The sequence below is a fragment of the Dromiciops gliroides genome, chromosome 4 (assembly GCF_019393635.1).
Source record: "Dromiciops gliroides isolate mDroGli1 chromosome 4, mDroGli1.pri, whole genome shotgun sequence".
NCBI lineage: Eukaryota > Metazoa > Chordata > Mammalia > Microbiotheria > Microbiotheriidae > Dromiciops > Dromiciops gliroides.
Window position 1 is genome coordinate 135,351,748 of NC_057864.1, and position 20,199 is coordinate 135,371,946.

Consider the following 20,199-nt stretch of genomic DNA (forward strand, 5'->3'; position numbering starts at 1 on the left):
TTACCCCACAAAAAAAAGAAAGAAAAGAAAAAAAAGGAAATAGGTGTACAGCAAGACATAAAATAACTTATAAATTTTCCAAAATAAGAGCTTAATTATAATTTTACATTGGCCAGGCAGCATTCTAATTCATATAGTCAACATTAACTACTAGGGTCTCAAATTAAGATCATAATATTTTTCATTCAAATTAAGGATATTTTTTCTCCTCCTTATTGTCCTGGCTTTAAACACAAAATATTATCAACTTAGGGCCTCTAGAATAATAGGACATCTTATGGGCTAAATTCCATTTAATTCAGATCACATTGGGCAACAAGGTGTTCCCATAGCACATTTACCTGAGGGTCAGATGTGAAGGACTGATCCCAGACCAAGTGCAGCCTCCTTCACCACCCTACACCTCTCATAATTCCCCAAGACTTTTACATATAACCTGATTACAGAAAGTTTCTTAGAGAATTGGCAGTTTTGTTCCTAATCCAGAGCTGGTCAGGCAGAAATCTGAGTTCCAATTTCCCTAAAAACTGTTCCGTTCTATTCAACTCAGTAATCATTTATTAAATACATTTTGTGTGAAAGACCTAAACATCTAGTGGGACCCTGAAATCAGCCTGGCCTGGAGCATACAGAATTTCTCCATCACTCAATCAACCAGCATTATTTAATACCTACAGTATACTACACACTGTACCAGTAGTAGGATAGAAAAGACAAAAATAAAATAGCCCTTGCCTTTAAAGAGCTCATTTTCTACTGACAACAGGAAGATTTATGAGTATATACAAAGTAAATACAAGGTCCTTTGGCCAGAGAAGGGAATTAGGAAAGACCTAAGAACTCATTTGCATTGATTATGACAGTGTAATAATAAGACTGGTTTCAATTCAATGCAGCTCACGAAGCATTGCTTAGACAGCTACAATGTGCCAGTGAGCTTACCTAATACCCCAGAAAGTTTTAAACTGGAGTAAATTCTCATACTTCCAGAATAATATGGGTTTTAAATAACAAATAAAAATATACTACATTAAAAAAAACTGGGCTGAAGTTTATACTCAGGTGGCAATGCTAAATCAGGTCATCATTCTATTTTGTTTTTTACCACCTGCTGTCATAATTCAGGGTCTCATTGTGTTGTAAAGGTGAGTGACCCTGGGTTAGAAGGCTGAGCCAACAGAACCCAAGCTATACCATGGTCTATCAAACTCAGAAGACGTTTGAAGTACAAGGCCAGTTGTAAAGAATCTCATTCCTGATCATTAATTAATGACTTTTCACCCTGCAGAGACAGCAACTCATAAGGACTATTTACTAAAGGGTTGCAATCTGCATTGGTGGAGGGGACTACCCTCACCAATGAAATCATAGATCTTGGAAATACTGAAGTTAAGGGGCTTGGGGGAGGAGTGAAAAAAAAATCACTCAGTTTCAGGTGATTACTGTTAAGGGAATGTGAAGTATAATTACAACAATGTAAAATGTATATAATGTGAATACAGTTGGAATTTCAGAATAAAACACATTATTTAATAAGAATCATATACTTATTTTCCTTTTATAGGAAAGTACCACTTCATCTGGAAACAAGAGATGGGTTTCACAGTGGGCTAGTTTAGCTGCTAATCATACAAGACATGACCAAGAAGACAGGACGATGGAGTTGTCTGCATCTGCACCTATAGAAAATGGTATTTTAAATAATTTTCATAAATGATAGTTTTTATACTGAAAACTAGTTTCTCACAGTTAGATTTGTGTTGATATATATATATGATACCACCACCAAATTTTTGAATTCATTTTGAATAATAGTAAAAATGTTATTAAAGCATTATTATAGCTCTAAATGATCAAATAGAATTTTCTGAAATAATTGAGAAAAATTGCCACTTAATCAGTTGGCAAAGGATTCTAAAGTAATTCAAAGTTGTGAATAATTTCAATTCCAAAGTATGCTGGAGAAAGGAAGAAGTCAACTAATGAGGTTTTAAAAAATTTAACATGTAATTTTCACAAGTATGGAAATTTATTTTCAAAAACATTTGAATAGGATCTTAGATCAAGAGCCACATGGAACCCAACATGGGCCACATGGGTCATCCAACCCAAACCCCTCATTTTAGAGTTGAGGAACCTGAGCCCAGGCAGCTTGAATGACTTGCCTGAAGTTGCACAAAGGGTAGAATTTTTAATACAAGTCCTGTGACTCCAGAACCACTTCTTTTCCGTTTGTACAATAATTTTATTTTTTCAAATCATGTAAATCAGACCAAGGCTCATTTCTTGCATTTAAAATATTCTTCGATGACATCTTTGGCCTGAGATTCCTTGCCATAATCTTTAACAACGGAACTGCAGCCAACCATTTTGCAGGGCTTTCCCTCTCTGTCAATTTTACAGAGGACTTACTAGCTATGTGACCCTGGGCAAGTCATTTAACCCCAGTTGCCTCACCGAAAAAAAAATAATTAATTTTACAGAGGCCTACAGAGGCTTCTTATTGTCATCAACCTTGATCAAATTAATTTGGTGCTCAGCACATAGGGCTTCAACCAATTTTACATACATAGATTCATCACAGTTGGAAGCAAGAACACAAAGATGGGCTTGGTGTTTGTCCAAGACTTTGGCAGCTTCATGAATTCCACAAGCTGGGCCTTCATGGATGAGTGCAGTCTTCAGCACTTCTTGTAGAGCAGTGTTAACGTCCGTTACACCAGCAGCAGCAATGCCTTCCTCAGCCATGGCAGTGGTTCACGGGTAAAGCTAAATCTTGAAAACACCCAGGAGCCTCCCCCTCCCGCTCGATTCAGCAGTGACAGGGAAAGAGTGTACAATAATATTTTAACAAAAAATGTACATATTTATATATAATCCTATGTAAAGTTTTTGTGACTACCACTGTCCTAGACTTAAGGTATTTGCAGGAGACTAACTCTACTTCCATTATCTAGTCAACTGTTTAATTAATAGCTTTTACTATCAAGTTCTCACATATATATATATATATACATCACCTGAGTCCTACTTCATTTCCTTTTATTCTGTTCTGAGAAGAAATGAAAAAGAAGGCATTGTGTTATAGACTTGAATTCTATTCCTAACCTTGGCACTAACTGGATCAGTGATCTTAAGTAAATTATTTAACTTCTCTGAGCCTCATCTTCCTCATCTGTAGATCCTGAGGGTTATTTTAAATGATCTCTAAATTCTTAATCCTTTTTTGGGGGGAGGGGAGGTAGGGGCATAATTTCATGCCCTCCAAAAGATATTTTTTTTCAGAGGTTTATTTTAAATGTGTGATTTTAACATCTTTAACAAAATAAAGGGCTTTTAATTCTAGTAATAATTATTCAGCAATCAACCATCGGGTACATGAATGGGGTGAAAGAAAAGTTGTATTAGAAAAGTTGAACAATTAGCCTATTATTCAAAGAATTGAGAGGTTCCATTTTATAGTCCAGGAAGTGAATAGCAGAGTGGTTGAGTTAGTTAGCCCAATAATTAATTGTAAAATTGTTAGATATTAACTAAGAAAAATAAAATTCCACTATTTTTGAAAGGTAATCTCATTTGATTTCATTAACATTCCGTTTGTATCATGCTAAGAGACGTACTAGGCTGTTATTTCACTGAAATCATGAAATTTACTCATTGAACAAATATTTTAATGCCAACAGAATGACTAGCATTTATATCACGCTTTAAGGTTTTCAAAGTACTTTACAAATAGTATTACAACAACCCTGGGAGGAAGATTCTATCATTATCCCCATTTTACAGATGAGGAAACTGAAGCTGACAAAAGTCAAGTGACTTGCCCAGAGTAACACAGCCAATAAGGGTTTACACTGCCTTCAGAGCACTACTAGGTACTTTTTGTGTAGGATACAAAAATAAATAACACATACCCCTGTCCACAAAGTGCTTAGATTCTCAGAAAGGATAGGTGACATATATGTATAAAAATTTAAGTCCTGAGATCATTCATTTAAAAGTGAAAGACATCTCAGAGGGCATCTAGTTAATTTCTCTCATTTTATATATAATGAAGATGATTATATAAGTAATACGTGGCAGAGGCGAGATTTCAACCAGGATCTTCTAATGCCAAGTCTAGTGTTCCTTCTGTTCTGTTATATGCTGTGCTATGCTATCCCATCCCATCCCCCCCCCCTCTCTCTCTCCCTCTCCCTCCCTCCCTCTCCTTCTCCCTCTACCTCTCCCTCTCCAAAATGTCAGATGTGAAATTCACATCAAGGTCAGTTTCAAGGCTTGCCCTCTATCCTGTCACACAGCATTACACAATAGGAGAAATGTTACCATATGTAATTTAAATGCTGAACTCTTGAACGTTTCAGAAAAAGAAAAGACCTATTTTATCTAGAGTAATTTCTGCTCCTTGCCCCCCACAATAACATGCCCATCTCAAAATTATATACTCTTCTGGGGGAGCCCACATACACTTTGCACACAATACTTTGCTAAGTTTTAGCTTTCCCCATACTGCCCTATGGTAAACTATAAGTGAAACCTCTGAAGCAAATTGTTTGTACAAGGGCTCTACAATGGGAAAAGATACAAAACCAAAGGTATGCTAAACTTCCCTTCACTAAGAGAGTAGGAAAGTGGTGTAGCTCATGTGTGCATTCACGTACTCACACGCATGCACACATACACATGCGTGCATTTCCATCTCATCAGGATTTTTTTTTTGGTGAGGCAGTGAGGGTTAAGTGACTTGCCCAGGGTCACACAGCTAGTAAGTGTTAAGTGTCTGAGGCTGGATTTGAACTCAGGTCCTCCTGAATCCAGGGCCAGTGCTCTATCCACTGTACCACCTAGCTGCCCTATGGATTTTACTTTTTTAACTCCTACATTAAAACCTATTTATGCATCTCAGAATCTGCATGCTTTTTGTTGAGAATATTATTTGCCCAAATCCTATAGCCTAGAAAAAAGGGCAGAGCTACTACTAGATCTAAGGTTTTGATCCCATATATTCTTTCCATAACAGAATTATGTGCTTTAAAACCTTTTTCTGCTCTATTTATTAATAATTGCCTATCTTATGCTTACATATAATGATTTCTTGTACTAATATATTTATTTTTCTGTTGTTAAGTTTATAATTTTATTTTTAATCTGTAGATACAGACATCAGTGAGTCTGGAATTTCTGTGAGAAGCACTGGATCAACCACTTCCTTGACTAGCCAGGGGGAGAGAAAAAGAAGAACCCTTCCTCAGCTTCCAAATGAAGATAAATCTCTTGAAAGTAGCAGAGCAAAGGTCCTGCCTCTGCGGTCAGAGATAGGTGAGAAACAAGACACAGAACTTCAGGAGAAGGAAGCCCCAACACAAGCATCCCCAAAAGAACGGCAAGATGCTGACAGAGTCCTAGGGAAAATGAATAGGACTGTGAATGGTCAGATTCTGAAAAGTATTGGAGACACCAAATCCCCATTTCATCTGAACACTTGTGCTCCTGGGAAAGAGAAAAGTGAGACTGACAGAGAAGCTTCCTTGGTAAAGCAAGCATTGGCCAGAATTCAAGAACAGGAGCAAAAGGACCAGGCACAGTGGACACCCAGCAAATTAGCTTCCTCAAAACATGCTCCAGGTCAAGGAGAGAAGGGTAAGGACGAACCTCTTGGACAGGTGACACATGCACTAGAAAAAACCCTGGCCCAGCCTACAAATAAAGGGGAAAGGGTGGTACAAAGTGAAGGTAAGAGAAGAAAGACTGAAGAAATTCTGAAAAGTCAGACTTCCAAAGGGCCAGGAGGAGACAAGAAGGAATCTGCAAAGTCCTTAGTGAGACAAGGAAGCTTTACTATCGAAAAACCTAGCACAAACATACCTATAGAACTTATTCCTCACATTAACAAACAAACTGCATCTACTCCCCCTTCTTTGGCATTAACATCTGTAAGCAGCAGAATACGAGAGAGAAGTGACTCCGTAGATACTGATTCTAGTATGGACACAACTCTCATTTTAAAAGATACAGAAGCAGTAATGGCTTTTCTTGAAGCTAAGTTGCGAGATGAGAACAAAACTGATGAAGGCCCAGACACTCCAAGTTATAATCGAGATAATTCTATTTCACCTGAATCAGATGTGGACACAGCTAGTACAATCAGTTTGGTTACTGGAGACACAGAAAGAAAAACAACCCAAAAGCGAAGGAGTTTAACTAGCCTGTACAAAGATAGATGCTCCACAAGTTCTCCTTCCAAAGATGTTGCAAAATCATCATCGTCAAGTGCTAGAGAAAAAATTGAAAAGAAAACAAAAAGTCGTTCCACTGACATTGGATCAAGAACAGAAGGTCGTAAACTTGTTCAGGCAAGTGGAAGAATAAGACAGCCTTCGGTCGATTTAACAGATGATGATCAAACCTCTAGTGTACCTCATTCAGCTATTTCTGATATTATGTCATCTGATCAGGAAACGTACTCTAATAAATCTCATGGAAGGGCTCCATTTAGCACAGCAGATGAACATACACATTCCAAACTAGATGGCTCCAAAGTAGCTAAATCTAAGACCTCTCCTGTTGCAGCTGGTTCATCTAGTAAATCAACCACTCTTCCAAGACCACGGCCTACCAGAACTTCTCTCTTGCGAAGAGCACGACTTGGTGAAGCTTCAGACAGTGAACTTGCTGATGCTGACAAAGCATCAGTTGCTTCTGAAGTGTCCACAACCAGTTCTACATCAAAACCTCCTACAGGAAGACGAAACATCTCAAGAATTGACTTACTGGCTCAGCCTCGTAGAACAAGACTTGGTTCATTATCGGCCCGTAGTGACTCTGAAGCAACTATATCTAGAAGCAGTGCCTCTTCACGTACTCAAGAGTCCATTGTTAGAAGTGGTGCAAGATTGAACCCATCTGATAAATTTTCTCCCAGAATTAGAGCTAATAGCATTTCTCGACTCTCTGACTCCAAAATCAGAAGTATGACTTCAACCCATAGCTCTCCCTCAGGTAAATTTCATACAATTATTTTTATAGTGTATAATATTTTCCCCATGTATTCTTTCCCCATAAAGGAAATTTTACATGTGTTGCCTTTTCAAAGTACTTTCTATATAAGGTCAAGTCCTAACAGAGTTTTTTTATCTTTTATTTTGTTGCTGTATTGCTTTGTTTAGTTCAGTAAACTATAATCTAATACATTCTCTTCATTATGCAAATGAGGAAATTGGAATCCAAGAGACAGAGGAATTTCTTTTTAGCAGCTAGATGTAAAACAGTTATTGGTAGTTCGGTAATGCTTCTGGTTTCATTTTAGGAAATTTGCCCAAAACTGTGTTAATTAGTAAGGGATTTAGATATACATTGCCCCCCCCAAATAAATTATAAATGATTTATCTAAATCACATATTGGAAACTGATTTGTAGTATTAAAAAGAATGACTTTGCCTTTAGAATTTCCCGAAATGAATATGATTTCTTTTGAAATCTGAAAATGACTAATGTAAATTTTGTACAAATAGATAGCTTTCATTCTGTTCAGAAATACATTTAAATCTATTTTTGCTATCCTATATTATGAAATAAAACTGTCATTCGTATGTTTTTTTCTTATTTTGATGATAACATTCTTATGGATGGGACAGGCAAAAAGTTTACCCAAATCCCTCTAAACAATTTACTCGAGTTTCACTTCCATGTCATCCTGGGACTAATTTCTGAGGAAGAAGATATGTCATAGGGAATCAGGAGGGGCGTGGGGGAGGGGGAAAGAGAGAGGGAGGGAGGGGGAGAAGGGGGGGGAAAGGAGATGAGATGATTTATTAAACACTTATATGGGAGGTGCCACAAAGGGGAGCTGAAAGGTGTGGAAGGGGAGAGAGAAGGTGCCTCTGCAGAGGGCAAGGCTAATAGAGAATAGTTTGGAGACAAAGTTGACCTGTGAATGACAAAAATCCATTTTTTTCTCTTGATCCTATAAAGTGCTCTTCCCAAATCAAAAAGTGTTATCACTAGGAAAGTGGTGCTTTCCTTCCATAATTTATCTACTCCCCTAGATAAACTACTTAGTCTTTTTCTTCATATCCAGAGTTGACACTACGGTGTTAAACAAGATGTGGCTGTGATATAATGTGACTCTTTTGTGGGTGGTTTCTGAACATCATTGCATTATTTTTAGTCACACTTCATATGCCAATACTCCTCAGGAAAAATATTAGCCATTATTATAAAACACTATGTATCTATGAAGATTGCCTGTCACTGGATAAGAATTTGAGTGTTAGAAGTAGAGGAAGTGGGGCAGCTAGATAGATACACAGTGGATAGAGCACCAGCCCTGGATTCAGGAGTGCCTGAGTTCAGATCCAGCCTCAGACACTTAACACTTACTAGCTGTGTGACCCTGGGCAAGTCACTTAACCCCAATTGCCTCACTAAAAAAAAAAAAATTTTTTTTTAAATTTAAAAAAAGAAGTAGAGGAAGTGAGGATATCTGCTATCACTAAGATATTTAACACAAAACTAGTTAGGATCCCAGAAGCATCAGAAAATGTCTATTTAATGATTCTGCTTCCTTTCTGCCTGTTTTCCATCTCTCTTTTACTTCTCTAAGTATGTTTTATGTAATTGCTGGAAGGTTATGGTGTCAATAGTGGTCAGTAATGTCAGCAGCAATTGCAGGAGGTGGTAGTTTATTGTTGTTGTTTAATCCATTGTTCTTTTTTCTTTACATTTAAACATTGATTGGAACCAACATTGTGGATTTTTAAAGTCCTTAATACTTGTGTATTTCATGGTCAGAAACATTTTTTTTTTTTTTTTGGTGGAGACGTATCCAGTGGTTTTACTCCTTGGCTCAGAAAGAACCACCATATTTCAGCTACACACCATCTGTGTATGTCTCATTTTGACATTTCTTTTGCTGCTCTGCTTATAGTCTTCCCACTGTAGTTTGCCATATAGTAGAATCCTATCTATATCTAACATGTATCTCACAAAACGAAGCTATACTTTTCAAATCACTATACCTGGCAGACTGTATGTACTTCAGGATCTCAACATTTGTGATTTATATTGCATTTGAATGCTAATAGGAACTAATTAGGAAATGAGGAAACCAGCTATGATTCCGAATTAGCTATAAGTCATAGTCATATCTTGCATACTATCCTACTATCCTTTGTCTTTGATGATTAAATTACCCATTTTCTGTACCTTTGTACATTATTGGATAATGCACAATTTTATCAGTTTTCAAGGGGATTTTCAGCTAAAGAATTTCTTTAGGGATTTCTCTAGGGTAGACTCCTATAAACCTTTAGTTATCTTCAAGCCTAACATCAAAACAGAACACTAGACAGAATCATAGAAGTTTTGCACTGGAAAACATCCAGTTCACGAGTCTTCATTATAAAAGATGAGAAAACTGAAGCCTAGAGAGGATGAGAGCTAGAACACAAACCTGAGTGCATTGACTCCCCAGTTCTATGCTCTCTTATTGTAGTGTTATTTAATGGCAATCTCTTAAGATCTTTTATAGATTCAGCCTTTCAGAAGACAGCTGCCCCCAAATCCTAAATGAATTCTTCAAATTTGCAAAATCATTGCGTATATTGTAGACTTAATGCTATTTCTTTTATGACTTTTCTTTCTCTCTTTTGGCACCAGGATCTTGTCCATTGTTCTACAGAATTGACCCTAGAGCCACATTTTGCCTGAGAAAATGAAGTTAATGATATTGTACATAATCTAGAAGGAATTTGGTTATGAACTTTCTAGTGATGGAGCACATGCTAAAACAGTTTTCTTACCTTCTTGAAGGTGATAAAGATGAAATCTGAAATTTTATGGCATGTCTACATATGATAGTTATAATTTCTTGAGTAATAAGGGAAAAATCAAAGTTTCTTGGTTTTTAGAAAAGAATAGCAAAGCTTTATTCAAATAAATATTAAATCAAAATAGACTGATATGAGTAGATCTGGAAAACAGAGCACCCATGGGGTGTATAATACTGCTACGAACTTCCATATGTTCATTTTATTGCTTAGGTCTTAAGATTAGTGATTGAATCTTATAATTTCACTATTGGTTGTCAGTATGGTTAGGAAATGGAAAATTCTGACCTCATAGGCTCCTTTACTTGGTTCTGATATGTTTTCAGTATTTATTAAGTACTTATCATTAAAAATCCCTTCAATGTGCTTTTGATTTCAGATTCTATTGAATAACCGGCTTGGTATTTTTTTTCATAAATTGAATAGCATTACAAAATTGCTAAAACTTGTTCTTTTCCTTAAATTTAGCAAATAGCTTTTTGGCAAATTCCATATTACTTTTAATTACTGGAATTATATATAAAAGCTCATGAATAAAATGAATGATTTGAATTATTACGTAGTAGGTTTTGGTTTTCCTAAAATTGTAATGATTTAGCAATAGGAAAATAGATTTTTATAGAAATAACATTATTGGGGCAGCTTGGTGGCTCAGTGGATAAAGCTCTGGATTCAGGAAGACCTGAGTTCAAATGTGGCCTCAGACACTTGACCCTTACTAGCTGTGTAACCCTGGGCAAGTCACTTAACCCTTATTGCCCTGAAAAAAAAAAGAAGAAATAACATTATTTAAAAGTTTACAGAGCATATTTTGAGATAAGTTAACTATTTTGTATGCTAATATTATATAATATAGAAGTTGCTAAAACATTTATTTGTCTTATTATTCCTTTTAGTTTAAATGCAGATATAGATGTTAACATACATTGTGTGAAGTGTATGTTAAGACCAAAGAATTGTTAACTGGAAAAGAAATAAAAGTACTTTGTGATAAAAGCATACATATATCTATAATATTAACGCAGTTTCTTGCTGATATTCTTTAGCTATGGTTCATTCCAATTTTACATATTGAATGACATTTCTTACTGTGTTAAAAAACATAGTATTACCCATAATACTTTTAAACTAAAATAAACTACAAATTACCATGAATAATTAAATCTTTCATGATTCCTTCTAGTATATCAATATGCTATAAATCTATGGTGTCTCTAAAACTTTAGCAAGCAGAAAACTTGTAGAAACCAGCATTTCCAATGTCTTCAATGAAAATATTCCATCTAAAAATTCTGATGTGGCACTGAAATTCAACAACATTGTCAATAAGCTTTTTTTTTTTTAAGTGAGGCAATTGGGGTTAAGTGACTTACCCAGGGTCACACAGCTAGTAAGTGTTAAGTGTCTGAGGCCGGATTTGAACTCAGGTCCTCCTGACTCCAGGGCTGGCGCTCTATCCACTGTGCTACCTAGCTGCCCCAGTCAATAAGCTTTTAAAAGAAGTCCATCAAAAGATACAAAGATTTTATTTTCTCAAGTTGCTTTAGATAAGGACAGTAAATCTTTGGGGGGGGGGAGAGAAATGAACTCTTTTCCTTAAATTTCATAGATAGAAATCTTATTAGTTTATTACATATAATCAGTATTTCCAAAAATAAAGTGTGATTTGAAATGTCAGAAAATTTATTTTAAAAAACGAATAGGTATGAAGTACTCTGGGTATAATGAAAAGAGACCTTTGAGTCTATTCCTTTCTGGGTACTGTGGCCCTCATTTTCCTTATGTGTGAAATAAGGTTAGATTAGATTATTTCTAAGGTCCTTTCCAAGTCTTTAAGTTTGTTAGAATGAACTTAGAGATAGGGGCAGTTAGGTGGTTCAGTGGATAAGGCACTGGCCCTGGATTCAGGAGGACCTGAGTTCAAATTTGAGCACAGACATTTGACACTTACTAGCTGTGTGACCTTGGACAAGTCACTTAACCCTCATAGCCCCCCCCAAAAAAAAATTAATTTAGAGAAACAAGGATAGAAATGTCTTTCCGAATTCTACTAAACAGTTGTTGGTTTTTTTACCTTAAGTAACTTAACATTTTAGTATTTCAGTTTACTCATTTGCAAAATGAGATTAAACTAAATGATCTTTAATTGTGTCCTTCCATTTCCAAAACTTTTTAGCTGGAAATTTCCTCTGAATCAACTATACATATTTAAGGGTTTGACTTAATTCAAATCAAAATTGCAGCTTCAGTAGGTCAAAAGTACAGAAAGGTTCTTAGCAAATGGTAGGTAAAGTTGAGTCAAAAGTCAAATTTTAATAGTTCACCTTCCTTTATTTAATTGCCCAAATTCTTTGCCCATATTCAAACTTATCTCCATCGTCTACATCTCTAACATATTACATCCCCAGGCTCTATTTTGCTCTCTCTGTTAATGCTCTAGCTAAAATGATAGACAATTTCAGATTTGCCCCCACAGTAATATATGTTTAGTATGCAGTTGGAAAATCATTATTAAATGCCTACTATGTACCAGGAATTCTCCTAAATTTAGCTGGGGATACAGAGAAAGGCAAAAGTCAATCCCTGCTCTCAAGGAGCTCACAATCTAATGCAATTCACTGGATCAGTATAACTGTTTTTCTTGTTATTGAATTGTTTCTGTTTCCAACTCTTAATTCAGGGTTTTCTTGACAAAGATACTGGAGTGGGTTGCCATTTCCTTCTCCAGTGAATTAAGGGAAACAGAGGTTAAGTGACTTGACCAGAGTCATATAGCTAGTGTCAGAGGCAGGATTTGAACTCAAGAAGATAAAGTCCTCCTAACTCCAGACCTGGCATTCTATCCACTGTACCACCCAGCGGCCCTTATTATAACTGCTACTCAACTGCTATTTCTGATTAACTAGTAGTCTTAATTTATCCTAACTTGCTGAATAACAAAGCTTTTTGCTACGTCATGTTTAATCATGGGTTATACTCTTCATATTTTTTTCCTTCCCCCTCCATTTTTTCTTCCTGTAATTCCTAACACTAATTTTAATCATATATCTTAAAAATAAAGAGCCCTCAAAAAGCTTTGGTTGTGTTTAATTAAAAACTTTTTGCTGACAATCCCTGGTCTGAAAAACACTGCAGCTGCTGCTGACCAAGGCTATTATTATCAGTCTCCCTAAGGAAAAAATTACTCTTTAAGCTTTAGTAATTAGAAGGGAAACTCTATTAGAGTAATATTTCATAGTCCTTTCTTCATTTTAATAGCAAAAAAAATCTCAGAAAAGGGGAAGTTATAAAAGTAATAAATATGTTCCTGAGTGTTCTGGTTATTGACAGTTAAATTAAAAAATATATCTTAATATAAAAAAATAGTTTATTAGCAAGTATTTATTAAATGCTCTATGCCAGGCTTTAGGGATACAAATACAAATCTAAGACAGTTTTTGCCCTCAAGAAGCTTGCATTCTAATGGGGCATGCAGACATATATGAGGAAGTATTATCTCATGATTAAGAAATATTATCCCAAGAACGGACGGTCTATTTTGTTCTAGGCAGAGATTATGAGTGAAGACATATAGCCATAGAATGTCATATCCTTTGCAGCAGCAGTAGAAATATTGAGTTGGCTATTCCCAGAACTATAGCAAAAGGGGTTAAGGTGAGAGGTGGATCAAGGCAGGAAATTGTAGATAGAAGAATGTCTCTGTTGTGGCTGGGATATAAAGCAATCTGGTTAGATAGAGGGAGATGAGCTGTTTTCTTATTCATTTGCCAACCAATCAGAATAGCTCAGCTTCAGGGCAGAATCCCAAAGCTCAGTGAATTCTCCTGAGGATTGGGGAGGTAGTCTTGAGGTCAGTCTCTCACAAACATGCATTAAGCTCCTGCTGTGTGCTTAGCATTGTGCTTGGTACTGGGTACAAAACCAAAAAAAAAACCAAAACAACCCAGCACCTACCCTCAAGGAACATATTCATGTACACATGAAAGAATATACAAAATAAATACAAGGTGATTTTGAGGGTAAAAATACAATCAGCAAAGGAATTCAGGAAAGGCCTTATATAGGAGGTGGTTACATTTCAGCTGAGCTTTAAAGGGAACTAGAGATTCTAAGAGGTAAAAGTGAGAAGAGAATTCATTCTAGACATAAGGTACAGTCTTTGCAAAGGCACAGTCAGGAGAAAGAATGTTATGTATAGACCTATAAGGCAGCTAGATGGCTCAGTAGATAGAGTGTCAGATCTGGAGTCAGGAAGTCTGGAGTTAAAATTCAGCCTCAGACACTAGCTTTGTGACCTTGGGCAAGTCACTTAACTTCTGTTTGCCTTAATCTACTGGAAAAGGAAATGGCAAACCACTTCAGTATATTTGCCAAGAATACCTTATATAGGGTCTCAGAGAGTCAGACACAACTGAACAACAACAAAAGTTTCTTTCATTAAATGAGTCATTTTGCAGCATTTTTCCTCTTTTTAAAAAATGGTGAACCGTGTTAAAAGAGAATGGAATTATTTTTCCACATTATTGCCTCAAATTCTACTTGTAAATTAAAGTGAAGCTTATGTACTTTTTATAAGGGAAATTTGTTTACATTTGAGCTTTTTTTCTAAATGAAAAGAAGTAATATATTCCTTGTCATAAATTCTTAAGAGTCAGTTGTACTGGGGCAGCTAAGTGCTGAGTTCAAATTTGGTCTCAGACACTTGACTTTGTGACCCTAGGCAAGTCACTTAACCCCAATTGCCTCATCACCACCACCACCACCACCCCCCCACAAAAAAAGAAAGAAAGTAATGTTATGGGGGGGGAAATGGGGTACGGGTTTGGGTTAGGGGTAGGGGTTCTTAGGAATTCCTCTTTAAAGAATTACACCCTCTTGCACACAAAAGCAGTTAAAATAAGATGGTAGTTTATTTAGGGACAAGAGACGGGAGGGGGGAAGGGAAACCATGAAAGAAATCCTTGGACTTCTCATGGGGAGATAGGAACAAAGCACGTGGCTCTGAGGTACCAATCTCCTCGAGCAGGAGACTGGCAGGTACTTTTATAGGGGGCTGTTGGGGGTGGACCATCTGCCTGTGGAAAGTTCCTTTAGTGAGGGAGGACCATCCCCCACTGGTGACTAGAGGAATTGGGTGAGGGATCTCTCTTCAGGACACAAAGGCCGCAGCCACACCCAAATTTATCTCTCCAGGGGTAAGAGCGATCAGAATGAAGGGAGGAGATCCCAAGCTAGCTCAATCCTATTTGGTTCCATTTATCTCTCTAGGCGAATCTGTCCTCTGGTTTAGTTTCTCAAGGAGAAGATTCCTCAATGTGCCCCAGAAAACTTCTGGGGGACTTTGGGCCCACAACAGTAAGTTGTACTAAAATTTAATTACAGGTGATCTCCCCTATCAGTCAACAATTGTTTATTAAATGCCTACTGTGTGTAAGAAACTGAAGTAGGGCCTGCAGATACAAGCCCACAAGGAGTTTACATTTTACTGAGGAAGACATCATGGCCATATAGCTATATAGTCTGTATACAAAATTGATATTAGGTAATTGGGCCAGAAGGGCACATTCAGCTTAGGATGTGTCTAGAAGAAAACAACAACAGGGATTTCAAAAGATGGAGATGAAGAGTTCCTGCATTCCAGGAGCAGGGACATGAGGGAATGGGGAGGATAGAGGCCGTACAAAGGCATGGAAACGGGTAATAGAGTGTCTTTAAATGAAAAGCAGTGGGAAGTCTAGTGTGGCTAGTAAGCCACAATGTGTATGAAGGGGGAAAAGATGTAACACCGCTGGAAAGTCATGTTGGGGCTGTGTTTTAAAGAATTGTAATTGCCTAATAGAGAAGGGTGTATAATAGGGAGACACTGGAGTTTGGAGAATGACGTAGTCACATATGCTTTAGAAAAATCACTTTGGCAGTTGTATGAAAGATGGATTGAAATGGGGCAACTTTTGCAGTAGTTAGACAAGAAGTGATGAGAGCCATAACCAGGGTGTTGGCTATGTGAATGAAAAGGACAGATGCACAATTTGGTAACCGATTGAATATGCATGTTAGGTGAGAGTAAGAATATTAACTATATAAAAGAAATTGTATATTCAGTTTGTCCTTTTCTTTCATGTATGATAAATGGCATGTATCAGTTATGTAGTAATTTCTGCAAAATTATCCCAGGTTATTTTAAAGTTATTTTTATTATTTGCTCTTTTCATTCTCATTTAATTTTTAAAAACTGATGGATCTATTTAATTTCTTTTCTCAGTAAATCACATTCTTAATATAAGCTTCTAAAAAAATCTATTTATCAGGATAATCTACCTTGATTTGTTGTATTCCATATGATGATTTTTTTTCCTTTTTAATACACATTTATCAGTAGGTGTTCTCTTTTGGTTTCTATTTCCTCTATCAATTCTTACAGATCCTTACTAATAAGGATTAGGTTTCATAGTGTCTAAAGGCTACAGTTTTAAACTTCAAGAACAAAGAAATATAAACAAGTATTTTAAAAAGACTGTGTTAAGTACAAAAGAGAGGTCCAGGGAAAGCGATGAGAAGTATTAGAAGACAGCAATTATTTACCTAGAGCAGGGATCCTTAATCTGTGTGGGGAGTGGGTGGGATGGGGGTGGTGTGTTGTGGATCCCTTTGACAGTCTAATGTCTTCAAAATGTTTTTAAATTCATAAAATAAAATGCATGTGATAGCAAAAGAAACCAGTTATATTGAAATAGCACTGTATTTTTTTACCCCACACTCAAGTTCATAGATCCCTTAAGATCTATCCACAGATGCCTTCAGGGTCCTCATGTTAAGAAAACTAACCTAGAGGAATTGAGGAAATCTTAATCGAAAAAAATGGTACTTGTTGGGCCTTAGAAAGGGATTTCATCAGAAGGAGGTGAAATTGAGTCCTTTCTTTATACATATGAAAAATAGCATGCACAAAGATGAGAAAAGGGGGCAGCTAGATGGCGCAGTGGTTAAAGCACAGGCCCTGGATTCAGGAGTACCTGAGTTCAAATCCGACCTCAGACACTTGACACTTACTAGCTGTGTGACCTTGGGCGAGTCACTTAACCCCCATTGCCTAAAAAACAAACAAACAAAAAACAAAAACAAAGATGAAAAAAGAATGAGGGCAAAGGGAAACCTGGTTTGGCTAGAATATGGAGTACATGAAAGCAAATCATTTTGGAGAAGATTGTTGAGATGATAATCCTTGAATACCGGAATTAGTCGTTCATACTTTATTTGATAGAGAGTATGAAACGACAGCAGGTTTTTGAATCAGAGCACTGTGTCCTGGAATTTATTTGGGAAGCAGGAGGAAGCATGAGTTCAGAGGGAGTAGGCAAGAGAAATATCCAGTGTGGGACTGTTATTATAGTCCAGGTGAAAAGTGATGAGACCTTGAACTTGGCTAGTTAAGAGAAAGGAGGTGGTAGATCAGGCCAAATGAGTAGACTTTTATCACTGAACTCAGGTTTACATTTCTTCAGAGAAGGCAGATAAGGATAAGATTGATCTTAAGACATCATACCACCCTCATACACAGTCCCCACCCCACCCCTCACCCTCAAAAAAACCCAAACAAACAGTTAACCTTGGGGAAAAGGAAGGACTAGAGGAATTCCAAAATTAGGGCTATTGGGCCTAAAAGCAGTAGCTAAAACACAGGGCTCCACTTGTAATAGGTCAATCAGAACTTATTTCAGGAAGATGTGTGCTACCAGTCCTTACTACTGTGGAAAACCGTAAGATCACAGGATTTAGAGTTGGAAGACACCTTAGCTATCATTTAATCTAAGCCCCTCTAATTAGGCTCCTCATATAAGTAACTCTATAATATGAGAAAAAGAGTTGTTATGTCAATGGATGTTATTCTCTGTTCTTCATCTCTGCATAAACTACTAAGTTTGATTCTCATATTAATAGGTGTGATGTGTCTTTATATTAATTGGGATTCTGGTTTTTCAGGTGCTTCAGCAATACCATTTTTCCAAGTGTGTCGCTTGCCTTAAAAGTAAGAAAGTGATTACCACTTTCTTTTACTCTGACCCATCCACAGTATCTTGTGTCTTAAAGTCAGTGCTTGTGTAAACATCCTGTGTCTGAGTTGTGTTTGTTTTAGGTTTTATGCCATTATCTATTTTCACCATGATTTCAGTGTCAAAACAACAGATTTGAACCAAAAAATTTTTTGCCATTAATTGTTGTTGTATTTACCCTATTAAAAGATTTATTCCAATCTTAGCATTACAGGATGTTGAGTGATGGAGGTAATGTTTTTCTTCCATAGTTGCATAATTTCTACTGCCGGAATTATGCATATTTGTATGTTGGGAAAAGAGGGCTATTCTTACCATCTCCATGTTGGAAGTCCTTGTAGCATGTGGAAATCTTTTCCTCATCTCTTTTTTGTCATCCTTTTTATATCCATATTTTAACTCAAATGAGAAAAAAATATTGTATTATCAAGTCAAACAGCCTGACTACCTAAATAATGTTTTATCAGTAGAGCTTGCTTATTCATTATCAGTGGAATTTTTCATCTGAATGTCTATTCACCACCCTCCAAAAGCCCTATCTTTTAATTGTTATTGTTGATTGTTTTTAACTCACAGCAGGGGTAGTAGATAAATGGTTATTGTGAGGTATGTGGATAATTATTATTGAATTGTTGTGTTGTGTTTCCTGTCATGCTCTTTTTGAAGTCATGACTTTGTGTAATTTAAAAAAAATAACATAATTCTTTTTTAATAATTAAACTAATTTAGTAAATTCAAGATGGAGGCGCTTTCCTACTGATTATGCTTCCACCTCAGAAGATGAATTTGGATCAAACCGTAATTCCCCTAAACATACCCGTCTGCGTACTTCTCCAGCCATGAAAACCTCCCGAATGCCGAGCACTGGCGCTGCCACGCACACTAGCTCTTCATTCAAGCATCGAATAAAAGAGCAGGAAGACTACATTCGAGATTGGACTGCTCACCGAGAAGAAATAGCCAGGTTGGTTTTAATGAGACACCTTAAAAAAAATTAAAATTTTAAATTTATCTTTATAACTTGAAACAAATGAGAGGAACATTGTGATATGTGGTAGTTATAGAAAGAAGTTACATTCACTAAAGAGCTTAGTTTTGTTGAAAATTTTACTCTGGGACTGTTAATAAGTGACTGAATATGACTTTCCAACTATTTCTGATGTTTGTTCTGATGATGATTAGTGAAATCCATCTCCCCCCTGCCCCTGAAAAAAGGCATTGGGGTTCATAAGAATAATCAAAAACTGAACATGTAAATCAACAATTACTTTCATATAATTTACATATTAAAGTATAGAGGTAGCTATGTATTATTACTCTTTGTGGGATAATCCATTTTGAACTTGATTCATTTTCAGAAATAATGGTAGAAATTCATTATCCTACATGAGTTCAATCTTTTATTTTCAGTAACCCCATCAAAATATACTGATTTTGACCTGCAAAAAGTTTAATTTATTATAAATTTTCATAACTTGTAAGTGAAAAGAAAACTATAAACAGCATAAAATTTTTATAGTGTTTTCCAAGCATAATATTTAATTCATGGGTTTTATGATAATTAAGTATTTAAGAAAGGAAATGCTCAAGCAGAACTGTAGTTATGTGCATCAGTATTGTTTTAAAAGTTGTTAAAGGTCTTAAATCTTTAAATATGTATTTATTTTTGACGTGACTGAAATGGATTAAACTATGTTAAAATTACTTTTTCTTTGACTTGAGATTTCTAGGTTCAAGGTTTTGTTTCTCTTTGGAAGTAACAGTCCATACATCCATAAATTCTTGAGATGCAGGGAAAAGGACATAGATCATTTAATATAGAATCTTAAGAGTTGGTAATGACCTTCGAAGTTATATGAACCTCCTTCCCAGTGCAGGAATACCCTCTGCAACATCCCTGACAAGATAATAGAAATTTAGTTTTTAATTCAGCCCTTCTAGTGATGGGAAAATTAACAATTTAAAAGACAAACCATGACATGGTTGAGTAGTTTTAATTGTTAAAAATATCTTTCTTAGGGGCGGCTAGGTGGTGCAGTGGATAGAGCACTGGCCCTGGAGTTGGGAGTACCTGAGTTCAAATCCGGCCTCAGACACTTAACACTTACTAGCTGTGTGACCTTGGGCAAGTCACTTAACCCCAATTGCCTCACTAAAAAAAAAAAAATCTTATGAGCCAAAATCTGTCTCTTAGTCACTTCCACGTATCACACAAAATTAGTTCACACAAAATTAGTCTCCTCTTATTTCCTCATTAAAGCCCTTCAAATATGAGGATGTCCAAACCTTCAAAGGAAAGGTATTTTCTTTTCTTTTCTTTT

The 20,199-nt window shown here is 36.3% G+C and overlaps 1 protein-coding gene across 8 annotated transcripts in view; it reads left to right on the top strand.

The window, feature by feature from the left end:
• The window catches only part of CEP170 (centrosomal protein 170), a 186,274-nt gene that overhangs the window by 131,370 nt on the left and 34,705 nt on the right, over positions 1-20,199 (top strand). For 7 of the 8 annotated variants that reach the window (XM_044002542.1, XM_044002544.1, XM_044002541.1 and 4 more), the window contains 3 exons: positions 1,565-1,691; positions 5,155-6,999; positions 18,608-18,842. In XM_044002542.1, coding sequence (XP_043858477.1) covers positions 1,565-1,691; positions 5,155-6,999; positions 18,608-18,842 — 2,207 coding nt within the window. The remainder of the gene's footprint in view (positions 1-1,564; positions 1,692-5,154; positions 7,000-18,607; positions 18,843-20,199) is intronic. The other variant, XM_044002545.1, reaches the window with a different exon arrangement.